General features: G+C 33.2%; 1 protein-coding gene across 1 annotated transcript in view; it reads right to left on the reverse strand.

Moving 5' to 3' along the window:
- Positions 1-7,018: 7,018 nt before the first annotated feature.
- Positions 7,019-24,068, reverse strand: part of LOC149537385 (metal tolerance protein 1-like) — a 181,797-nt gene continuing 164,747 nt past the window's right edge. Inside the window, exon 2 of the mRNA XM_089802322.1 lies at positions 7,019-7,842. Within this exon, the coding sequence (XP_089658448.1) occupies positions 7,019-7,842 (824 nt within the window). The remainder of the gene's footprint in view (positions 7,843-24,068) is intronic.

Raw genomic sequence — 24,068 nt, forward strand, 5'->3', positions numbered from 1 at the left:
TATGCATGAAAAAATGTTAAAGCATTATGTGGAGGTGCATATATTACTTATCCCAACAATGTTGAAGAGTACAATTTTGAATTTACATTCACAATGGAAACAACTCACAAATACAAATATCATCATGATCATCTTTATTAGGCATGTGTGAAGCTGTTAAAATTCTTAAGATACATTTTAAAATACTTGCACCTTGTATCGAAACTAGTTAATATAAAACCAATAATTTAATTAGAAAACATTAATATCAAAACCTAAGTCAAAAAATAGGGGATGGAAGAAATTCTTTAACTGAAAAGTGCAAAAATTTTGAATGGGATATGTATTATTATGGGAAACTTCCAAAATTCATTCATGAATTCAGCAAGGAATTTTAACATATTAATAAATATATTTTCAAAACTTACCAGTATCCAGAACTTACAATTAAAAGAAAATCAAAACAATCTTAGCTAAATGCTTTATAGAAGAAACCTCTGCCCACAAAACCCTCTATAGAAGAGAAAGATCTCTCACAGGCAATCCGGCTACAGTTTAGGGATATTACTTGACTTATTCATACAAACCTCTCATAAGATGAACTTTTAAAGTGCAATAGAATTATAAAAAGAAACTAAGGTCATCCAATGATGCAAATATAAAGGAGAGCTGAAATAGGGGAGCATAAAATACATTTGAACATAGTTAGGAGGTCTTAAGCATAAAATCTATGTTTTTTCCTTATTGATTAGTAAATTCAGAGCATAACATGCAATTTATCTTTATGATAGTTTTCCATACCAATAGATCCATGAAAGGTCTAATTAACAGAATGAAAAAGAGAAACTCATTCTAAGATTTTTGCCACAACCAAGTTTGAGAAATACCCATTGCTAACTACTCAATCTAATAACAAAAATAACAAACTTGACATTGGCAACTTTATTTAGAAATACCCATTGCTAACTACTAAATCTAACAAAAATAATAGACCTGACATTGGCAACTTTAGCCAAAAATAGAATTATACTAATTACCAATATTATAGGAACATTATTTTAGAGCATATGGAAGATTGGAACAAGAAATACACTAATAATTTGTGGCTTAGATGAATCATGTGCCATAAAATCACTAAGCTTTGAACACTAGACTACTCTACAGTGAATGTGGATCATCTTGCATTGTCTGTTACCCTTCCCACTTCATCAATTTTTAGCAGAATGAACCTAAAAAAACCCATTGAATACATTATCTAAAATAAGAGACATGAAGCGTCATAGTCATATGTGTGGTAGTTGTATTATTGTGGAGCAAGGAAGGGAGGGTTGGCATAACTTGAAAAAGAAAGAAATGTACTTAAAGCTTTGTGTCCAAGCCAAACAGTAGTATAGAAATCGATAGTAAAATTATGTTAGGAAATTATAACCCAAGTAGAAAGAAAACTACCAACACATGCAACATGTTTAAAAAGATCTCAATCTGTTTTATGCATAGAATGTAAAAAGAAATATTTTAAGACAAATGGCTTTGAGCCACTCTAAGTAATTACCACCTTTGCAATGCTTCAAGCTGAGTCCTATGACAAGTTATGACCTACAAAAGATTGTCCGTCAACATTCTTTTATGTCTGTCAAATGGGAATACCTTTAATTTGGATTCAAAGCCTAGATGAAAGAATGTGGAAAGTCACAAACTATGCCATTAATAATAAATTGGAGTTCAAATATGTGATCAATTCTAGAAAACAAGAAATCCCCACCACAAGAAGTTTTCAAGAATCCATATCCACTACCTAAAATCATTGCTGCACTAACTTGATAAATTAGGCCTAACTATGATTCCCTCCCACTGCACTAGGCCCCTTTCTATATAATTGGGTGGGGATTTTAGTTCTAAGGGGCTAGCTAAAATTTGGAACTTTACAATTCATCTACCACCTTCTCTCTAGAGAAGTGACCCTTAAATAGAAGAATTTTACCAAATGTCCTTCAAAATTGTCACCAAGACTCTATGCACCAAGTGGAAGTAAAGGACAGTTTGATGGTCTCTGCAACTTAGGCTTTAAATCATTGTGACAATTAAGGGAAAATTCCAAAAATTGGAAAAAAAGAAGTCACCACATAAGCAATATAAAAATAACACAATCATATGGAAAATACCTTCTAGGGCACCCAAACACGATATACCTAATATAGGTGGAGGCATGGCCCAATATTTTAAACCCTACTACAATGGCATAGGAGGGGTGAACCCCCTATAAACAGTAGTAACTCAATGAACCATAATTAAATGGATTTATTTACTCTAATAGAAACACTCACAACTAGTTATCAATTAGGTTGACAAGCAGGCTAACATAATGGAAATAATATTTAATAATATCCTCCATGAACAGATGATTGTGTCAAGGATTGTTGATGAGAAAGACTTGGAAAAAATCAGTAATAATAGAATGAATTGGAGTTGGATGATATATTGGACATTGAACCAATGTCTTAATTTAGCAAAAGAAATGCTTTAGCAAGGCAATTATGGAGGGGTTTGCAGTGAACTATCCCATGTGGAATAGCTATCCTCATCTATAAATGGAGACAAGTTTAGGCACCCGCTATGAGGGCATGGAGGTAACAAGAATTAAATAAATAAATTTGTTTAGGAAAAAAATGCTAAAGAAAGCTAGAGCTACTTCAGAGGTGATTAGAGAAGACAGTTATTTAGCACCATAAGGATTGGGATACTTAAATATGTGGAGATGTTTCGTGTGAATACCAAAAAGGAGATGAAACCCACAAGCTATTGAGCACATGTGTTTGGCCAGCACTAAATTATTAGACACATAGTAATAATGGTTAGGCACTCTAACTTCACCAGATAAATTAAGAAAATTCCAAAACTTCAATAACCTATTACCCCATTTATGCAATGAAATGGAATGCAAGCCTGACCAAGTTGTTTAATTTATTCCCATATAGTATGTCAAATCTCATGCAAATGGATGTATCACTTCCTAGCCAACATCACTAATATATCTTGTTTGGCTCCACCAAAACTTGTGCAAAGTATAGTTCAAGTATTAATATCTTGCCCCACTTTTACATGTCCGTCATTGTGCTCTTTATAACTACACCACGTAGTATCAACAACCTTGTTAATTTGGCACTTACAACAATTTGAGATCTGTAAAGCTTGCAGTTCAAGGATTATATGGCCATTGGCAAGCAGACCAGACATTGTGAACTAAGTTCGTATTATTGGATTGTTGTACTTTGTAAAGATACTATGCACTAAATTAAAATGAAAAGAAGGTTTTGAATTGAAAACAAGCATCACTAAAGTGTTTGAGAATTGGTCACAAATAGAGCATATAAACATCAAATCTAAAAAAAAGATATTAACTAGTCAGAGAAGTACTATAAGTAACATGCTAATGAAAATGACTCTTCATATGATATGTTCCACATTTATATTTAAAATGACCTGGTAGACAAAGGTAGATGAAAGTCAAGGATATATAAGATAGAAAAATGCATCCATTTCTCATGACATCTAAGTTATCCCATAAAGAACTTACAAAATTAACAAAAAAATTCTATGTGCCTATTGTTGAGCAGTAACCATGTGCTACTCACAACAATCAGTGAATGTGGTAGTAACATAACAAACAAGGCTAAATGCATTTCTTTGGTGAATTTGATGGAATACATGCCCTTTGGTTGTGTCAAGTAAACCAAGATTTTTCCCATAGTAAAAAATCCCCATATCAAAAAGAAAAAATGAAAATGATAAGTAGTCTAAATGCCTATGGTTGACTACTAATCAAAGACTACTTAATAGGTGTGGTGATAGACTGCCCGTCTAGCCTATTAGGAAAAGGAAGAACTATAAATGCAAAGTACCTTGGTTGATTTGAACATGAGCTGAGTAGGATAGTTGAGAAAAGTGAGGGAACCCTTGGTTAGTCCATGGGATCCCATAAGAACGCCTGAAAGCTTAACATATGTTTTCCATGGATTTACAACTTGCTTCATTTTGAATCCCTACAAATAAATGAGACCTAAGTAGATGAAGTTTTACACAAATGTGAAGTACCATCCATAGCTGCAATTACCAGCCAACGTAAAATTTTCTTTGGAATTACAATGACAAGTTTAGTGTGGTGGATTTGGGCAGCTATATTTCTCTAGCGTGGTAGGATCATTTGCTTGCTATAGATGAGCATAACTAAACATGTAGACAAGTCACTCAGGTACAAAATACATGTCCCCTCCATGAAAGGCCGAGTGTCATTATAGTTAAAGCATTATTCTAGCCCAACTTCTTTATGTTTCTAGTCTTTTCTCGAGCATCACAACATTTTGAAAAGATTTCATAGATGAAAACATTCTACTTAAATTAGGGCTTTTGTGCTTGAGTTTTCATGACAATTTGAATAGATGGGGAATAATCAATATGAATGATAAGAATGGGAAATCAATTATTGACGAGATCAAAAAATTTAATGGGGAGTCATTATTCAATTTGGGACATCCATTGTTGAATGGCATCATAGATAGCTTTGTAAAAGCTACAGGAGTATGATCTTTAAGGGTTTTTTAAATAGTTTTTTTAGAAGCCTTTGGTTGGTCAATATAATTTCTGGGTTTTTTTGAATTAATTGCCTATTGGGTATGCAAATGAAATGACTTTATTGAAATTTGATTGTGCATATAGATAGGAGCAGTTTAGGTTGTATCATGGGAGGCTTATTACACTGAAATGGGAGGTATTATGTAGTGTTTTGGTTGTCCTCTTGCTGGAATAAGCTTTGTTTGCAAAAGCCTTTGTTTTCTTAATGTTTATTTTGATTAAAATTAGTGGTTTGGAAACATTTATCTAGGGTTCGGTGATGATAGTGGCATCAATTTTGGTAGCAAGAAGAGAGGACGTCTTCCTCTAATCTTGAGTTTCTTCTCATCCCATAATACCTTGGAATGACTTAAACATCACACACTAAGGTTATTCCTAGACCAAAAGTATTAAATACTCAAAGTTGATTTTTTTTTCCAAAACTTAATTCTTCCCTTAATGTGTGATGTTTAAGAATGGCTGAATACCACTTTTGTACTTTCTTTTATCCCTCTAAGTAACAACATTCTGTCACATGAACCAAATTTCCAAAACCTTGACTCACTGCTAGTCCTCATAGATTATAGACCGTCCTTAAACATTTAATATTACCAATTAATCATCTTGGTCAACACCAAGAATCACTAAGCTTTGATTCACTATCACACTTTCATTGTATTGACCACTTTCAAAAAATAATATATAAGCACTTAATGACTAAGCCCTACAAAAATTGCTCATTGACTTTGAGTGCTTACAATGCAAAATCTTCTACATAACTTTATTTCCCAAAGATTTTTATCTAATATCATAAACTACAAAAACTTATGTTCTAGACTTAATAGAGAAATAGGGATTCAATATCTACTATCCACAAAATTTCTATGTATGTGTGAAGCAAATGAAATTATTAGATGTAATTTTCTGACTTTATCAGTTAATTATTTGTATTAGATGTAGTCATAGTCTATCAGTTAACTATCAATTGTAGTTGTAGTCTATCAAATAACTATCGGTATTAACCACACACATTAGAGTGGCCTGCTAGTGGTTAAAGCCTTTATTACAAAGTTTGACTCAATGAAGCTTCCAGATGTTGGCATCCAATATGGTCTTTCAAATTGGTTTTTGGCACCTGTTAATGGTATTCTTTCTTTTTATACATTCAATAGATCACTTACATGTAAATAAGATGCCAATGTAATGCAATGTAATGTGACAAAGCTGTGGATAACTGTTGTTGATTAATTAATAATAAGTTAACCAATTTCTTCCAAGGGTTGTGCGTATTCTATAGAATGTTGTTGTTTATTCCTTATTAGTACTGTATGTTTTCTTCTTGCTCAATTTTCCGCTTTTCTCTATTTATTTGCTCTACTATTTTCCCTAACAAAAATTACTGTAGAAGAAAAACACTTTTGCACCTTTTTTTCTAAAAGCATTTAACTTAATATCATGGACTACAAGATTTTCTATCTTAATCGAAAGAATAGTCACTTGCATTCAGTTCCAACAAGTTAAAAAACTACTTTAGATCCTTCAATATGGTAGAAGAATACCCATTTCTTCATTCTCATTAGCCGAAGTGGGTTGCTTGCATTATCTTCTAAAACATCTAAACTCAGGTCTTAGATGCTATCCACATAAGTATCTTAGCTACTCTAGTTAACTGGGCACTTGATATGTCTCATTGATTCAAGCTTCAATTCTCAGAAGATTGGAACATATCCTAAACAAAATTGAATGTTCACAGAGGTTCAAATTAGAGTTTCTCATCAGTGTGAGATAATTCGTCATTATTTTCTAGCAAATCGTTATTAGAAAATAACTAATCAGCCTTATTGCCAATGCATTGGGAATTCAGAAATTCAACTCCAATGCTTGCAATACAACATGTCAATTTAGTAACCTTCACATCAAAAAATCCTTAGATGAAATGAATGGATGACAAGTTAGAAACTATAGTTGTTTTATAGTATATGGAATCTGCTATCACATCTTGTCCTACCTTAGTAACAAATAAGGCATTGTATAACTATGTTCTTTATGTAAATGAACTTCAAAACCAAAGAATGCAGCATGTGGCATTAACATATTCATTACAAAAAATCATGTTCACAATGGAACAATGCTTTTTAGTGAGTTTTTAAATTGCATCTACTTCCTACTTGTGTGTCAATCTCCAACAAAGCATGGCCTACATATTCAAGTTGTAGAATAATATGAATTAAAAACATAGACATCCAATGAAATGATCATACAAATAGCTATTGAAATTTCCCCAATAGTAGGGCACATTTCCCATCTTTTTAATTTTGAATCAAATGCAAGTTCTAACTTCAAGTAAAACCAAAGTACACGAATAGGAACCAAAATTAAATATGGAACCACTACAGATAAAAAAGATGACATTCATACACATAAATGTCTATCAAATCTCTCTCTCAATCTGCATGGTGATATGACTAATTTTATACTCATTCTCAATATAGGCTTTTACCCTATGAAGAACCATTTCAGCATTTGCATCTGCCAAAATCCTCACATGGCATGCGAGTAAGAATTTCCCAACTACAATGGCCCAAATATGTAGTTCATGCACTGTTAAAACACTAGGAATTGAACACAACCCTTCTTTAAGCTCCCTAACATCTATCTCAGGGGGTATACTCTCCATCAAAACCTCCAATGCACTTCTCAACATCTTTATAGTGGTTCCCAGTACAACTAATGAGAAGAAAAGTGTACATATCAAATCAATAATTTGCAATTGGGGATATATCCAAATGATTTCTCCTCTAATCATGACATCCCCCAAAACATGAAGGTAGGCACCTTGCACATTTATATTGAACCCTGAATGACCATCTTTCTCTTTCCCTGCCACATCATGATTCAAAGTAACACTATCCCCCTCTAAATGGGCATTATGATCATGAGTTGAATGCTCAGCCCCTTCTACATCATGAAGCAAAGGTTCAGATAGGTCTATTTTATCATGGTAATGGTGACCATGTTCATGAGTACCACATTCATTAACATCTTTGTGATTATGGGCATGTTCATGAGCATGCTTAACTTTAGGATTATGGCCATGCTTAGCCTTCTCAACATGATCATGCCCTTTACTATGACTGTGGCCATGGCCAAGCAAGAAAATCATTATAATATTTACAACAAGTCCAACTATAGCAATAGCAAACATAAGGGCACCATGAATTGAAACCTTATCATGAAGCAACAACACACATTTTTCTTACAATCTGCTTAGGTTATCTCATAAAATATGCACAAACAACACATGATATGAGGAAAATACATAAAACAAAGAGCAAGGAGATCGATCTAGAAACACAAAATGGAACTTGCTAAAGATATTCTTGGTCTAGAATGAAAAATACCTGAACTACAGCCTACTTAAATGTATTCCCCAATCAGCAATAGTAAACACTCATAAAGGGTGGGTGAATGTGCAGAGGGTAGGTTTCGATGGTTAAATGTAGACAAAAGCACACTGAGCATCTTGAAGCATTATCTTTGTTCCCCCCTCAACCACTACAAAAAAATTAGTGTTCAAATATTTTACCTCTGAAAGCTCCTGCAGAAATTTTGTCCTTTTTTTTGTTATGAACATATGTTGGTCAAAATTTTGACCAACTCAGGCATAAAACCCTAGTTTGGTCAAAATTTCAACCAAAACAGGGATAAAAACTTTATAAAACATGAAATGATAGGCCAATATGGCCTTCGGTCAAAAATTTTGGTAAAAAATGATCCCAAAATGTACTAGTGTGTTTGAATGCTAACACTAACAAGATTGTGGAGAGCACAAATGTAAATTTTGATGAGCATGCAAAAGTTCAGGTTGATGGAACTAAACAATTAGAAGATTATAGATCCTTTGTATACTTCTATGAAGGAATGACTGTTGAAGATAATGCTACCAATCAAGTTGGGAATCAACAACAAATTTTAGTATCAACCGAGTCACAACCAGTGAATGCCGACTTGCATTCAAAAGCCGAGTTGCATAATGAAGAAATTGCACATTCTAATTCTAAAAACAGTATACATGAAAGAAATGATGAAATACTAGATGGAGAAGAGAAAAATTACTTTGAAGTTGAAGGATCAAACATGGAAAGAAGGATAGAACCAAGACTAGCCAAGTATGTAAGGAGACATCACCCTGAAGATCAAATCATTGGTGACAAAGATGCCAGACCTATGACAAGGAATAGACTAAGGAATGAATCATATTTGGTGAGAAAGGTTGAGTCCAAAATAGTGAAAGATGCACTTCAAGATGATGATTGGTATAAAGCTATGGAAGAAGAGATGGACTAGATTGAGAAGAACAAAACCTAGACCCTAGTTCCTAGACCAGCTGATAAGAATGTAAGTGGTACCAAATGGGTGTTTAGGAAAAAACTTGATGAGAATGGTGAGATAACTAGAAACAAATCTATACTAGTTTGCAAAGGCTAAGAATAAGAAGAAGGACTAGATTATGGGGAAACATTTGCCCCTATTGCAAGAATGAAAGGAGTAAGAACATTGCTTGCATATGCTACTTGCAAAGGTTTCAAGATCTACCAAATGGATGTAAAGTTTTCTTTTCTGAATGGTATACTAGAAGAGGAAGTCCACATAGAACAACCAGAGGGATTTTTTGATGAAAACAACAAGGATATGGTTTGCAAACTACATAAGGCACTTTATGGTTTGAAGCAAGCACCTAGAGCATGGTATGAGAGACTGCACAAATATCTTGTGAAGATAGGATTTGAGAGAATAGATGACAAAAACAACCTATATATCAAGGCTGAAAAAGGTAAAGACATTTTGATATCTGAAATCTTTGTTGATGATATAATATTTGGAGGAAAAGATGTTCTATGCAAAGATTTTGCTGATCAAATGAAACATGAGTTTGAAATGTCAATGCTTGGAGAAATAAAATTCTTTGTTGGATTGCAAGTACATCAATTGAACAATGGAATTTTTGTGACCCAATAAAAATACATCAAGGAGATACTCAAGACATTTGGATTAGAAGACTCAAAACTAGTCAGCACACCAATGGTAATAGGACATAAGTTATCTAAGAATGATGAGTCAGCTGAAGTGAATTAGACAATGTATAGATCAATGATTGGAAAGTTGCAATATGTTGTACATAGTAGACCAGACTTTGCATTAGCTATTGGAATAGTGGTAAGATTTTTTGCAAATCTAAGGGAAAATCATCTGATGGCAGTAAAGGGAATATTGAGGTATCTAAAAGGAACTAATGACTTTTGTTTGTACTACAAGAGGAGTGAAAGTTTGAGCTAAGAGCCTACATTGATGCAGACTGGGGAGGTAATATTGATGACAGAAAAAGCACCAATGGAGGAGCACTTTTCTTGGGAAGAATATTGATTACATGGACCAACAAAAAGAAAATTTGTACCTCACAATCCATAGCAAAAGTTGAATATGTTGTAGCTGCTATCAATTGCACTAATATTGTATGGATTGAACATCTGCTATAAGGTATGAAGGAAGAGGTAAATGAGCCTGTGATACTTCATTATGATAATACAAGTGCTATCAACATATCAAAGAATCTTGTAATGTATGCCAAAACCAAGCATATTGCAATCAAGTATCACTATGTAAGAGAATTGGTGGAAGACAAACAAGTGAAAATGGAATATGTTAGTTCAAAAGAATAGATTGCTGACATTTTCACAAAAGCACTACCTAAAGATTCTTTTGAGTATCTTAGAGGTAAGTTAGGGGTGATACCCCTAGCCAAGGCTACTTGAAGTAAAAGCAATACTCCCCTGCATCAAATGAGTTGATTGTTGAAATATTACACATTGATGCAGAGGATATTTACTTTAGGATTCATGCCTAAAGTAATTGAAGTGATGAAGTTCCAAATTAGTCATAAGCAAGGTGATAGAGGGAGAAATTGAAAGAACCTACAAATACTACACTTACATGTTAAAGATGCTGAGATGTTAATGTCTTTGGCATTGTTTTCAAAGAGGGAGAAGTAGTAGGAAACTAATCAACAAATGATCAAGGGTTGAGGGAGAAGAATAAAAAAAAGAATAAAGATTGAGAGAGAAATAGCAAAAATGATCAACAGCTATAGGAGAAGCTGAATAGCAAAAGACGAGCAATGCATACAGAGGGAGAAAATGTAAGAAGGGTAGAAAAGAAAGAAAAAGGATACAACAGCTAAGAGGGAGAAGTGGAAGTAAAGCAATAAGAATAGTAGAACAAGAGAGGAAGAAATTGTGTAATCCAATCCAATTTTATTTTTGGCATTTGACTTATTGTTCTAACCTAGTTAGCATTTTAATAATTTGGTTGAATAGTTTGGTCTGATAGTTGATCAGTTTGGTTTGCCATCAATGCCAAAGAGGGAGATTGTTGGAAATCTGATTGAAAAGGTTTATTGTCAAAGAGGGAGATTTTTGTTAACAGAATATTTTCAATGATTGTTTTGTCATTGATGTCAAACTTGCTATTTGTAGGAATGACAATTTCTTATAAGATCCATGTACTATCACTTAGTTGATTGATGAAGAGGATTTAATCAACAAGATGTAACAAAAGAACCTAAGGGAAAGGTTGAGTTATGATTTTATAATGAAGTGCAAGGATTAGCTAAGATAGTGGTTAAATAATATATTGATAACATACTCAAAGATACAAAGGTTGGGCACACTAAGAAACACTAGAAGTATAAGATGGAGCAAGCTTGATTGCAAAGCTTAAACTAGGTTCATCAGTAAGTGCCGAGCAAGCTAATTTAAGTCGAGCAAATTCTCAGTTGGAGCTAAGAAAATGTAAAATCTAGTGTGTGCCGAGTGAACTTTAGGTGCCAAGTGAAGTTCAAGTGCCAAGTGATATAGAAGGAGCCAAGTAAATAGAAAACTTAGTGGATGCTGAGTGAATTCACAATAGGTGCCGAGCATCAGTAAAACACAGTTGATGCCGAGTAACATAGTATGTGCCGAGCATCAAAATTTTAATAGTGCTAAGCTACTGCATTATTGGAAATGTCAAAGATTTGCCAAATCTGAGTTGACAAAGTTGTCACCTTGAATTTTTTGAACCAATTGGAGGATAAGGATGATGAGCTGGTGGCACAAAATTCTATGTAAACTATTTTTGAGTGAATTTAAGAGGATTCTTCATGATGTTTCTAGAAGAAATAAAATATGGGTTAGATTCAATGAATCCTACCTAATCCACATGAATTGAAATTCAAGGAGGGAAGAATCGAGCAAGAAAAGAAATTCCAAGACTTCTATTTAAGGAGTTATAGGTCAAGAAGCAAGAGCTACTGGAGTGCCAAATTACAAAGTGTTTGAAGGGTGTCATTTTAGGTTAGATTGTATGTGAGTTGACAAGGTTAGATGGAGCAAGCTTGATTGCAAAGCTTAAACTAGGTTCATCAGTAAGTGCCGAGCAAGCTAATTTAAGCCGAGAAAATTCTCAGTTGGAGCTGAGCAAATGTAAAATCTAGTGTGTGCCGAGTGAACTTCAGGTGCCAAGTGAAGTTCAAGTGCCAAGTGATATAGAAGGAGCCAAGTAAATAGAAAACTTAGTGGATGCTGAGTGAATTCACAATAGGTGCCGAGCATCAGTAAAACACAGTTGATGCCGAGTAACATAGTATGTGCCGAGCATCAAAATTTTAATAGTGCTAAGCTGCTGCATTATTGGAAATGTCAAAGATTTGCCAAATCTGAGTTGACAAAGTTGTCACCTTGAATTTTTTGAACCAATTGGAGGATAAGGATGATGAGCTGGTGGCAAAAAATTCTATGTAAACTATTTTTGAGTGAATTCAAGAGGATTCTTCATGATGTTTCTAGAAGAAATAAAATATGGGTTAGATTCAATGAATCCTACCTAATCCACACGAATTGAAATTCAAGGAGGGAAGAATCGAGCAAGAAAAGAAATTCTAAGACTTCTATTTAAGGAGTTATAGGTCAAGAAGCAAGAGCTACTAGAGTTCCAAATTGCAAAGTGTTTTAAGGGTGTCATTTTAGGTTAGATTGTATGTGAGTTTTCTATGGAGTAGAAGAAGGCATCTAGAAGAAGGAAGAACAAAGCACAGAGACTCTACTTTGATAAGTGGTCAGAAAGAGATGTTTGTACTGGTACATTAAGCATGAAGACTCAAGGAGACTAAGCTTGAAAGAGGGAAAGCTATCAAGAGTTGTAGAGACTTAAAGCTAGGCAATGTTATGAGCTGAAGAGTGATCAAAAATCTGCAAGTTAAGTTGTATGTTGTAATCGGGTCAAACCCCTTATTGTTACTCTCTAGCAATTATATCAGTTAGGGTAAATGAAAATCCTAGGTACTTAGGTTGTTTTAATAGCCATTTGTAAATCTTTTATCAAGGTGGCATTCCTAGTGAATGTTCTAAAGTCCTCTAACTAGGCCCACTTCTAACAAGGTGGATAAATCCTTTAACTAGGTCACATTTAACAGTGTGTTGTAGCCTTTAACAGGGCAGGCCTTTTATAAGGAATCACTTCAGAAGAGTGAGAATTGAGTAGCATGTTACTGGTGGTTTTTCCCAAATTGAGTTTCCACATAAATCACTATGTTATGTGTTGATCTTTTCATGTGTTATGCTTGCATGTTGATTTATAGTAACTTGCTGAATAGGAAAGTTAGAGCTTGGATGAATTAATAATTTTGATGGGCACACTTTACTTGATGAAAAGTTTGAATAGGACCTTTGGACCTTCAATAACTGATTCACCCCCCCTCTTAGTTATTCTAAAGAATTTCTAATAGAAATCCACCTCTAGAATAAGAATTACCTCTTCCTCGGTATGAGCTACCACCTTTCCACTCAGTCATGTCTTTGTCATCATTCTTCCATTTAGATTTTCCTTTATCCTACACAAAACTATCAAATCTGCCACCTTCACCATAAGATCCACCTCTACCCCTTTGGAATCTACCAGCTTTACCTCTTTGTCTTTGTTCATGCTTCTTTGTCAAGATCTTCTCAGCTTTCAAGGCATATTGGTATGCTTCTTCCACACTTTCCAACTTCACAAAACTTATTTCATCTTGAATTTCAAATTTCAATCCATTTATGTACCTTCTCAACATCATCATCCACATGACCAGATCTGATGTCCAATCTATAGAATTCCTCAGTATACTCTTTCATAGTCATGTCCTTTTGTTTCAAATTTTGCATCTTTCTCAACAAGCTAATTTGGTAATCAATAGGAAGGAAATTTTTCTTTACCTTGTCCACCATCTTTGGCCAAGTTATGATTTTCTCCTTTCCTCTCCTTTGTCTATTAGTTTTCACATATGGTTTATATCTAATCTAGCTGCAATTTGTCTCAATTGATCCAATATAGAATTATCAGCATTATTTCCTCTACTACAAACCATCTTTACAACTTAGGTTCCTACAAGATCATAACCCTCTACAAGTTATAGGTCAAATCCAAAGATTTTCCACCCTACAACCAAATCCAAATTAGGGTTCTACATGATCTAATCTCCACAAAGATGAACCTCAATCTCTAATACCAACTGATGCAGGGAAGGATAGGGATAATTAGGATCAAGGGCACACCCATCTATCCAAACCAGCATGCAAGAGTTAATACAACAAAAACACAACACAAAGAACAACAACCAAAGGAGGAAGAAGAGAAAAACACATCTACTGATTCATCAAATAATCAACATACATGCCTAGCTATAAGGCCTTTTGGGTTATGACCAAATACAAAATACAACTTCTAGATTCATGATCCAATTTTTAATTTGCACTTCCAGACACATATGCATTCCCTTTTTGGATTCTCTGTAAGTCCTCTTCTCCCACTCTTACTCTAAGCCTAAATACCCTATATATACTTGCAAAAATAGCTTACAGATAATTCTAAAACATTACATAAGAGGAAGGCCAACCCAAAAATGGTCTAGACAGATCCAAAGAAAATATCTTAACATAAATATCATGATTAGAATAAATTCCGCAAGTTAGCTCACAGAAATCACGTCCAAATGCTGACACTCAGCATAAATAGGAAAACTTGGCATATGAAGGGTCACTTGGCAGTAACTAGAACTTGGTAACAACTAACACTTGACAGTAATTGGAACTCAACAACAACTGGCACTCGGTAGTAATTGGAACTTGACAACAACTGGCACTTGGCAGTACCTCGCAGAATGAACAAAAAAAGTGCAGGATTACAAGGAAACCTAGGATGCTCCTGCATCACTTACGAGGCACCTTTTTTGTTACTTGATCATCTCGATATCTTCTCGTATGGCATTAGGGGCATTCTATTGAATTTTCATGTTTTTAATGATAAATTACATGATCTTGAGAACAAGCATCTATTGATTGATACTCCATTCCAATATGTTTCATAGTGGCACATAATTCTTGGTATGAGTGAGGGAGAAAATTTGATGGTGGTAACAAATAGTCACCTATCAATCTACAAAAAAAATATTAGTCATTAGTATAAACAATTTTAATGGTACATTTTTCACCTTTTATTGACTATAATGATTTATATCACAAACCTTAGCATACATGACATTGTTATGTTGGATAAACCATTCATAACCTTCAAATTCATCAACAACAATACAACAGAGAGAAGAGTTTATTGGGATCTTTCATAAAGAGCCATGCTTTCCTTCTCAAGTAGAGGTATATCATAGATGGCCTCAATGTCATCCTCATCCTCATCATCATCATCATCATCATCGTCGTCATCGTCATTATCAGTAGCAAAAACAACACTAGTACTAAATATGTCATAGATCAATGCATTCATACCATCATCTTGAAATGTGTTTTCTATTGTATGATCATCATCTTCCATGGGATCATGATCTTCTCCTTCAATACTCACACCTCCATGTTCCTCCATATTAACACCTCCATGTTCCTCGATATTCAAACCTCTATGTTCCTATGAGATGTGTTGGTCCATGTCACATACTACCCTGGGGAGATCGACCTATATAAAAATGATGATAATCAAAACCCCCAAACTGTGGTTCATAGGTATATTAATTGTGAAAACAATATAACAAATAACTTACCAATTGATGATAATCAAACCCCCCTTCAAGGTGACCATTATCCCAACAATGTCTCTTAGCTATTCTAATTTTGATTCTTCTTGTCTTTAAGCTGTTACAATGCTTGCAAGGATAATAACATTTGTCATCACCCGATCTTTGAAAGTTAGACAACAACCTAGCAATTGTATCCCTATTTTGATTAGACTAACTTGTATTATCTGACATTATCCTTCTTCACAAGAATAACTTATTTGTGTACTATCATTGAGTTGGTTGTGGTTAATGCTTATATCTACACATATGGATTTGAAAGAAGCATTTGGTGTAATTACTGTGTATATCTACAAAAATATTGGACATGTTATACTTAATGTTTATATCTACATACATGGTTTTGAAATTAAAATTTGGTGTAATTAATGTTTATATCTACAAAAATATTAGACATCATGCACTTAATGTTTATATTTGCACATATGGTTTTGAAAGAAAAATTTGGGTGTAATTAATGTGTATATCTACAAAAGTATTGGACATGTTGTATTTAATGTTTATATCTACACATATTGTTTTGAAATAAAAATTTGGTGTAATTAATGTGTATATCTACAAAAATATTGGACATGTTGTACTTAATGTTTATGTCTACACATATGGTTTTGAAAGAAAAATTTGGTGTAATTAATGTGTATATCTACAAAAAATATTGGACATGTTGTACTTAATGTTTATATCTATACATATAGTTTTGAAAGAAACATCTGGTGTTGAAACAATATAGAAAGTTTTACAAAATTAATGTTTTACAAGAAAATGCACTTGAAGAACTATTAGCTCAAAAGTAAGAACATAATGTTGAAATAGTATAGAAAGTGCTTGACATGAGAGGTCTATAAGTGAGGGTGTTGACCAATCTTGAAAACTTGAATGTTGAAATGAAAGCTATCGAGGATCAAACACCTATGCCAGAATTACAACACAATGTGAAGTTCAAAGCTATCGAGGATCAAACACCTATACCCCTTGCCCTCTATCCCTTTCCTCTTCATTCCTCTTATTTATAACTCCTTGTCACTCCCTCCATTCTTCTTCTTGTTTTGGCCTTCTTGTTTTCTTGAAAATTCATGGAATTATTCACATGATTCCTCATTTGTTCATATTTCAATCAAATTCTTTTTTCCTTCAACTTAGACATCTATTGATTTATCCATGTTAGAGTGATTGGTGTTAAAAATGAGTCATTATTGTGTCAAAAATTCATCTTTGTTCACCCAAACTATAATAGGAATTACATTCTTTAATCTTGTGCTGCCATGATCACCTTGGAAATATCATATGCATTTTCTTAAACCAGTATATGCTAATATCTTAAATGCTGGTTTCTCAAATTTATTCATTTGAAACATTTTGTTAGTTTTTGTATATGTTCTTTATTAGCTTTCTCCTTTCAAAGTTTGCATGCATGGGATCTTTAAAGAAAACACACTTCTCACAAGATTCTAACCCTTGAATTTATTGCATTTAAGATATTAAGATATTAGGATTTGTCATGATCACCTTGGAAGTTTTCATGTATTGCATCTACATTTGCTTTGCGATTTCTTATAAGAGTGTTTCAAAGTTGGCAACCACTCAACATCCTTTGCATGGTTTAGAGGTAATGTCATTGTGACAAAGGATTCTGCAAGGGAACAAGCCTTGTGATTATGGCATTTACATAGAAGTAGAACTTTCTTCTTTAACTACTTTCACTCAACTCTCCACTGAAGTAACCTAAATCCTTGCTTCTCCCTATTGTATTATTTCTCTATTGTTATATATTCTATAATAGATTTTCAATTTCTTTCTCAATGTTTTTATTATGCATAGAAAAGACCATATCATCTTAGAATAACACTAAGGAAAGTGGTTGCAAATAGATGAATAAAGAACACATAAAAGAGTTTAATTAAATAAATAATTTATGTGTTTGATGCTATTTAGTGAAATACTAAACCAGCTAATCATCATATACTTATAATGATCAAAGTATGCACAAAGTAAGATCTTAGTACAAAAAATTTCACAAAAATAGAGGGAACAAAATTCAAATAGGAATTCATATAGTATCTAACTATAATTATGAATTAAACATAATATCAAATACAACCCTATTTACAATGTAATATCATTCTGTGTATTTTGTTAGTTCACACCAAAATCAATAACCTTGTTTTTACTAAACAAACCTTTTGTTAGTCAATAACCTTTTGCTTTTTTTAATTTGGGAAGTAATCCCCTTGAATTGGGTATACCATATTTTCTATCCAAGAAGTATTAGGACAAGCACAAATAGAACACTCCTAGAATTGTTGTTCATAGACCTAGTGGATATTCATGCATACCCAATTCAAAAGATGCTACCATTATATCTCTCTATTTTAGATAATCATATAAGCATTTGGGGTATGGTGCTCAACCCATGAGCACTCTAAACCTTATCTTATCCCAGATGTCAGCCAGGTACATTCTATTTCTCCTTTGATTAAATTAAAAAAAAAACTAAATCCCCAAATTCCTTTCAAGAATCAATTACATTTAGTGTTGAGATCATTGCAATTCCTTTTATTAATGGTGGAATTTAGTTTTTATGATTACAAAGGAAACTATTAGAGTGAATGTGTTTCTTGATCAACATCAATAAACTAGAGAGTAAAAACTCATCCATAGCCCAAAATAACCAAGGGAATCAAAGGCTTAAGAAAACAAAAAATGGAGTATATCTTAGAATTAGAAGATCACCTAGTGTTTGGTGGAGCTAAGAAGAGTCTAGGGTTGATAAAATTGAACTAATATTGGATAGCTCATGCTTTCAACTCTATTTATTTTTCTATTCAAAAAATAGGAAGAGTTTGTATAGTTAAAAAATTATTCTATATATTCTGTGTATTTTGCAATATTTGCTATGATATGTTTTTGTAAAATTACTTACAAACTCTACCCGTTTGTCATGGTCTGCATTATTTTTGTGCATGATCTTAAGGTAAGTCACTTAGCATGGGTTGAGTGAGTTTTATTGTTTTATTATTTGGATTTTAGAATATACATGAAATTGGATCATTATTTCTATTGTGTATATAAATGAAATAAAAAATGTTTAAAAAAATCTCTCTGAATATATAAAGATATCTGCTATGATATGTTTTTTGTCAAATTTCTTGCGAACTCTACCCATTTTTCCTAGTCTGCATTATTTTTGTGCAGGATCTTGAGGTAAGTCACTTAGTATGGGTTAAGTGAGTTTTATTGTTTTATTATCTAGATTTTGGAATATGTATGCAATTGGATTATTTTTTCTATTGTGTAGATAATATGTAATAAGCACCTTAAAAAGGATCTCTATGAATATATAATGATATCTTCTATGATATGTTTTTGTAAAATTTATTGCAAACTCTACCCATTTCTCCCTGTCTGCATTAGTTTTGTGTAGGATCTTGAAGTAAGTCACTTAGCACGGGTTGAGTGAGTTTTATTATTTTATTATTTGGATCTTGGAATATGTATGCAGCTAGATTATTTTTTCTATTGTGTAGATAATATGTAACAAGCACCTTTAAAAAAAATCTCTCTGAATATATAAAGATATCTGCTATGATATATTTTTTAAAAAACTTTCTTCTGAACTCTGCTCATTTCTCCTGGTCTAGATTATTTTTGTGTGGGATCTTGAGGTAAATCATTTAGTACAAGTTGAGAAAGTTTTATTTTATTATTATTTGTATTTTGGAATATGTATACTACTAGATCACTTTTTCTATTGTGTAGATAATATACAATAAGCACCTTAAAAAAGATCTCTCTGAATATATAAAGAAATACATGTTTAGAAGGAAATATAAAGACATACATATTTAGAAGGAAATGAAAATAACATTTATATACCTGACTCTTCTCTCCCTAGAAGAAAATCGTAGAGCAAGAGCATGTCATGATAATGAAATCGCAGAGCAAGGGCATGACACAACAATGAAATCATAGAGCAAGGGCATGTCACGACAATCAAATGTAGAGATCAAGAGGGCACAATAACCAAATGCACTAATCACAAGGTCCATGACAAGATTTGCAACACTACACCTCTTTCGCACCCAACTCACTCCACCTCTTTCACGTGCAACTCTCCAAAATCAAAATCAAATGGAAAATGATTTTCTTGTTTTTTTTTTTCCTTTATGCTTGTAAGGGTAGTGCAATTATGACACCAATATCTATATTGTGATGGTGTCATGGACAATTGCAAAAAAAAAATGAAAATCACCACAATTACATTGCCATCACTAATTGTTGTCACAGTTTGACCCCAAATGATGTAGTGGTATGACCTATTTTCAAAGTGTTATTTCTATATAATTTTTTCTTTAGTTGTCACATTAAGTAGGGGTGTTGGAGTTAATGTTACAATAGTAGTAAATAAATGATTATTGCACAAGTGATAAACCTTATTTGAGTTGTTGACAAAATAAGTTTAGTTCAGGGGTGAGTTATAGAGTTTGAGTTGTAAATAATGACTAGTTGTAGATGTGTTTGAGTTAGGTGTCCATAAGTTCCAGTTAGCTAGTGTTGTCAATCATGAAGTAGTTTGTTGTCAATCTAATTAGTAGTCATTTATGAATATTGGTGGGTCAATCTATTGTATAAATATGCATAATCTATTATTCAAGAATAAGAAGCTTGAAGTTCCTTCTTTCTCCATTTTAAATCTATTATTCTATTTTTCTAATAACATCACTTTTTGTAATTTCAATGGATAATTTTTTATTTGGGACATTTTTTGGATACCTAAATTCTTGATTCATATGGGCTCCACCAACACCACTACTTATGATGCAAGATGTGAGGATAGACTTGGGGTAATCAATTTGAAATCACTGATGAAAGAAAGGTTTTCCAATTTTCTCAACTCAAGTTCATACAATGTTAGGTAGTTATGCATAGCTATTTTGATTTCTAACCACTCTTTATGGGGTGCAAATTCATTCCTTAGCTATCTTGTATGTTCATAATGAAAAAAATCTTCAGATGAAACATTTTTTGCATGCATTCATATTACTCAATCTTGTCTTTTGTGGAAGCTCTTTTGGTATGTGCTCATTCGTTTATCAATAAATATTTGTTTTAGGAAAATATTGAAGGCTTTGATAAATTATTGTATGCTTTGAATGTGTATTTCATGTTATGTATACTTAGACTTCTTCAAATATAAGTATTGAAATTATTCTTCAAGTATCATCTATTTTACCTACGTTCGTGATCATTTGCAATCAATAATACTTGATTTTGTTTCATAGAAGATTTAAAATCATATTTAAAATCTTGAAGTGATGCCAATAAGAAGTAAAATTTGTGTATTTGGGTAGATTTATGTGAAGAATATTTATTTTCTTATTGTTGATTGGGCAATTATGTGGTCCATCTCAACTTTTTTCAGTAATCCTTTAATCTTTCTTTTATTGCTAATATTATCTAGTTATGGGAGTTTTTGCTATGCTATTGAGAGTTTTATGTTATATCTTAGCTCTATTCTCTCTATTTGGGCATTCCTTTTTTATGTTTTGTGATTTAATTTTTATATGGCACCCAATAGGTCAAGGGTGATCAGGTTTGGTTAGGCTAAACATCAAAATTATTATTGGTAGTAGTTTTATATATTATCTACATATGTACCTTAGTGTGTGGTAGATCATTTTGTTACTTTGCATACTTTTTTATAGGGTATGTGTGCATATCAAACCTTAGTGAGGAGAAGAAAGGAAAGTTTTGATACATTCTAGGAAATTGTCTCATTTTGAATTCAAGTGATCTCATGGTTGGAAGCAACGTATCTCATTCCAATGATAGCTACAAATATGCTCTATAATGTCTAGTAGTGTACATCAATATATAAATGGCTACCTAGTTTGGATAATCATTGAAAGTTATATGAAAAGGAATAGGTGGATGACCAAAATATTTTTATAAAATTACTTGGCTTTTGTTCCCGATAGCTATATATCCATAGGTTGGATTCTAGGTCACAAAATGGACAATCAACATCAGCAAGTAGCGTACATCTAGTGATTCACAAGAATGTGTTCTTGTTCGAAATTAATTGCATGCTGAAAACATGTGGATGACAATAAGGCTATAGGAGGATTGAATCTAATCCTTAGTTGGTTGGGTTATTGCCTTGCTCTTGAGACCCTACTAGAGTAGGAGTGTAATAAGAGGGTCAAGCTATTGAGATAATGGGTGTTGCACACATTGCATAATATTGCTATATTTTATTTTATTTTATTATGTAATGTTGTGCCTAGATGGACGTGCAACATGAAAAGATTCCCATAGAATATTCTTGATGAGTTGTATTGTAACATTGTGAAAATATTTCATGTAATTATTTAATATTGGGGAAATGAATTAAATGCCCAATATTAAATGTGGGGTCAGTGGGTTAGGTAGCACATGGTTTATGTAATACCACTTAGTGGTTTCGTGGGACTTGCTACTATATAAGCAGCCATAAGGGTAGTTGTTGTAGAGTAAGAGTGAAAAAGGCAAGAGTCGAGTGGGACAAGGCTTGACAGGTTAGCCAAAGGAGCATTTGTGAAGGTTGGAAGCATGGCATGGGATGTGTGGATTCATGCTTGTTCACATAGCTTGCTCGGTTGTGGCTATGGCCACGAAAGCTTCCATGGTTGTATTGCAATGGTATTTTTGCTGAATAATACATGGTGATGGATGCTTTTGGAGGCTGGGTTTTTCTCTCAATGAGGGTTTCCCAGCGTATATCTTGTGTCACAATTTTGTGGGTATGTTGTATATTCTCTTGCATGTGGATTTTAATTTAGTATTTATTTTAGATCTATTATGGGTTATGTGGAAACGGTTATATTCTTTGTTGCCAAGTTTCCTTACAAGTGGTATCAGAGCTATGGTTTTATTATTATAATCCTAGATTGAATCCATGGGAATGCATGAGAGGATAAAAGAAAGGGCAAGATATATGAATGATTTATTGTAGATCTGACGGCTTTGGGTTTGCTGTTATGATGAGATGTTAAAAGATTTGGGCATGTGAAATTGTTGGAGAAAAGGATTTTTTGGATGTTTCATTTTAAATGAGATTTTTAGGGGGAGCTTGTAGAAATGACCTCCTGGGTAAAAAACAGACCTCACCATTGGATCCGGGTCGACATTTCTATTAATTTTGATATATAATATGCCCTAGTTTGGCCATGTTCAGAGGAAATGAAAGATTTTTTTGATTTCAGCCCATTATGGCCATCAAATTTAATCCCGTTAGAATTTTTGTCACAGAAAAAATAAAAAATGAAAAATCGCACTGAAAATGGTAAAAAGACTATCTTAGTAAAACGGCCATAACTTTCTCTCAGAATATCAAATTTTAGAGTTCTTATAGGCGTTGGAAAGATAATTTAGAGCACTACAACATGGTATATATTTGGTTCTCTGATTTTGAGATTTTTTTAGGTTTTAAGAGCCCTAAAGTCAGATATTATTTATTTTGAGCATGGATTAGGGCATAACTTGGGCATACGGAGTCAGATTTTAGACTTCAAGTAGTCAATGAAAAGCTCTTGGAGAGCTCTACATATTGATTCATATTTGGTGCAAGTTTTACATGATTTATTTGTTGATATATTTATTTGAATAGTTTATAGATATATTTTGAATATGGTAACATTGTGAATTTATGGCATTGAAGATTTGATGTCATTGTATACTCAGTTCATATTTCAGTTTGGTCTCATGATGATATGGTTATCAGTGTTTGAATATGTATGATGACTTGTTGGATCTACAAGTTGTGTAGTGTTGTAAGCGGTCCATACTTACAAGTTGCATTTATAGCTTTGTTATGGGTTGTCTTTGCCCATTGATCCTTCATTATTGATGCATATTCAGATTGGTGGCTTGGATTTGGGTTGTCTATTCCCTAAGTCACATGATTTGATAATTTTTTCTTCATGTAAAAGGACCAAGATGTTGTTACCAGGTACACTCATGGTGGAGGATTGTGGTTGACTATTTTATGCTGACAGGTTGGACACTTTCAGAGCCAGATGCTCGGTTCATGGATGTGATCATGGTGCCTTGGATTTTGGCATGACATGATTGGTTATACAGGTACATCCTTGATGTTCATTAGCTATGATTTTTTGATTTAGTTATGGTGGTTGAGGATCATGGTTATTTGGTTTCTTTTGAGGAGCTCATGATGTGAACTTTGAGTTCTTTGATGATTTGATGACTTGGTTGATTCTCATGGTTAGAGGATGGATTTTTTCATCATTATGTCATGGATAGCTTAGATACGTGGTTTAGTGGGAGCTTG

Source organism: Cupressus sempervirens, chromosome 9 (genome assembly GCF_028749045.1).
Source record: "Cupressus sempervirens isolate cs-2001-9-10 chromosome 9, ASM2874904v1, whole genome shotgun sequence".
Classification (NCBI taxonomy): domain Eukaryota; kingdom Viridiplantae; phylum Streptophyta; class Pinopsida; order Cupressales; family Cupressaceae; genus Cupressus; species Cupressus sempervirens.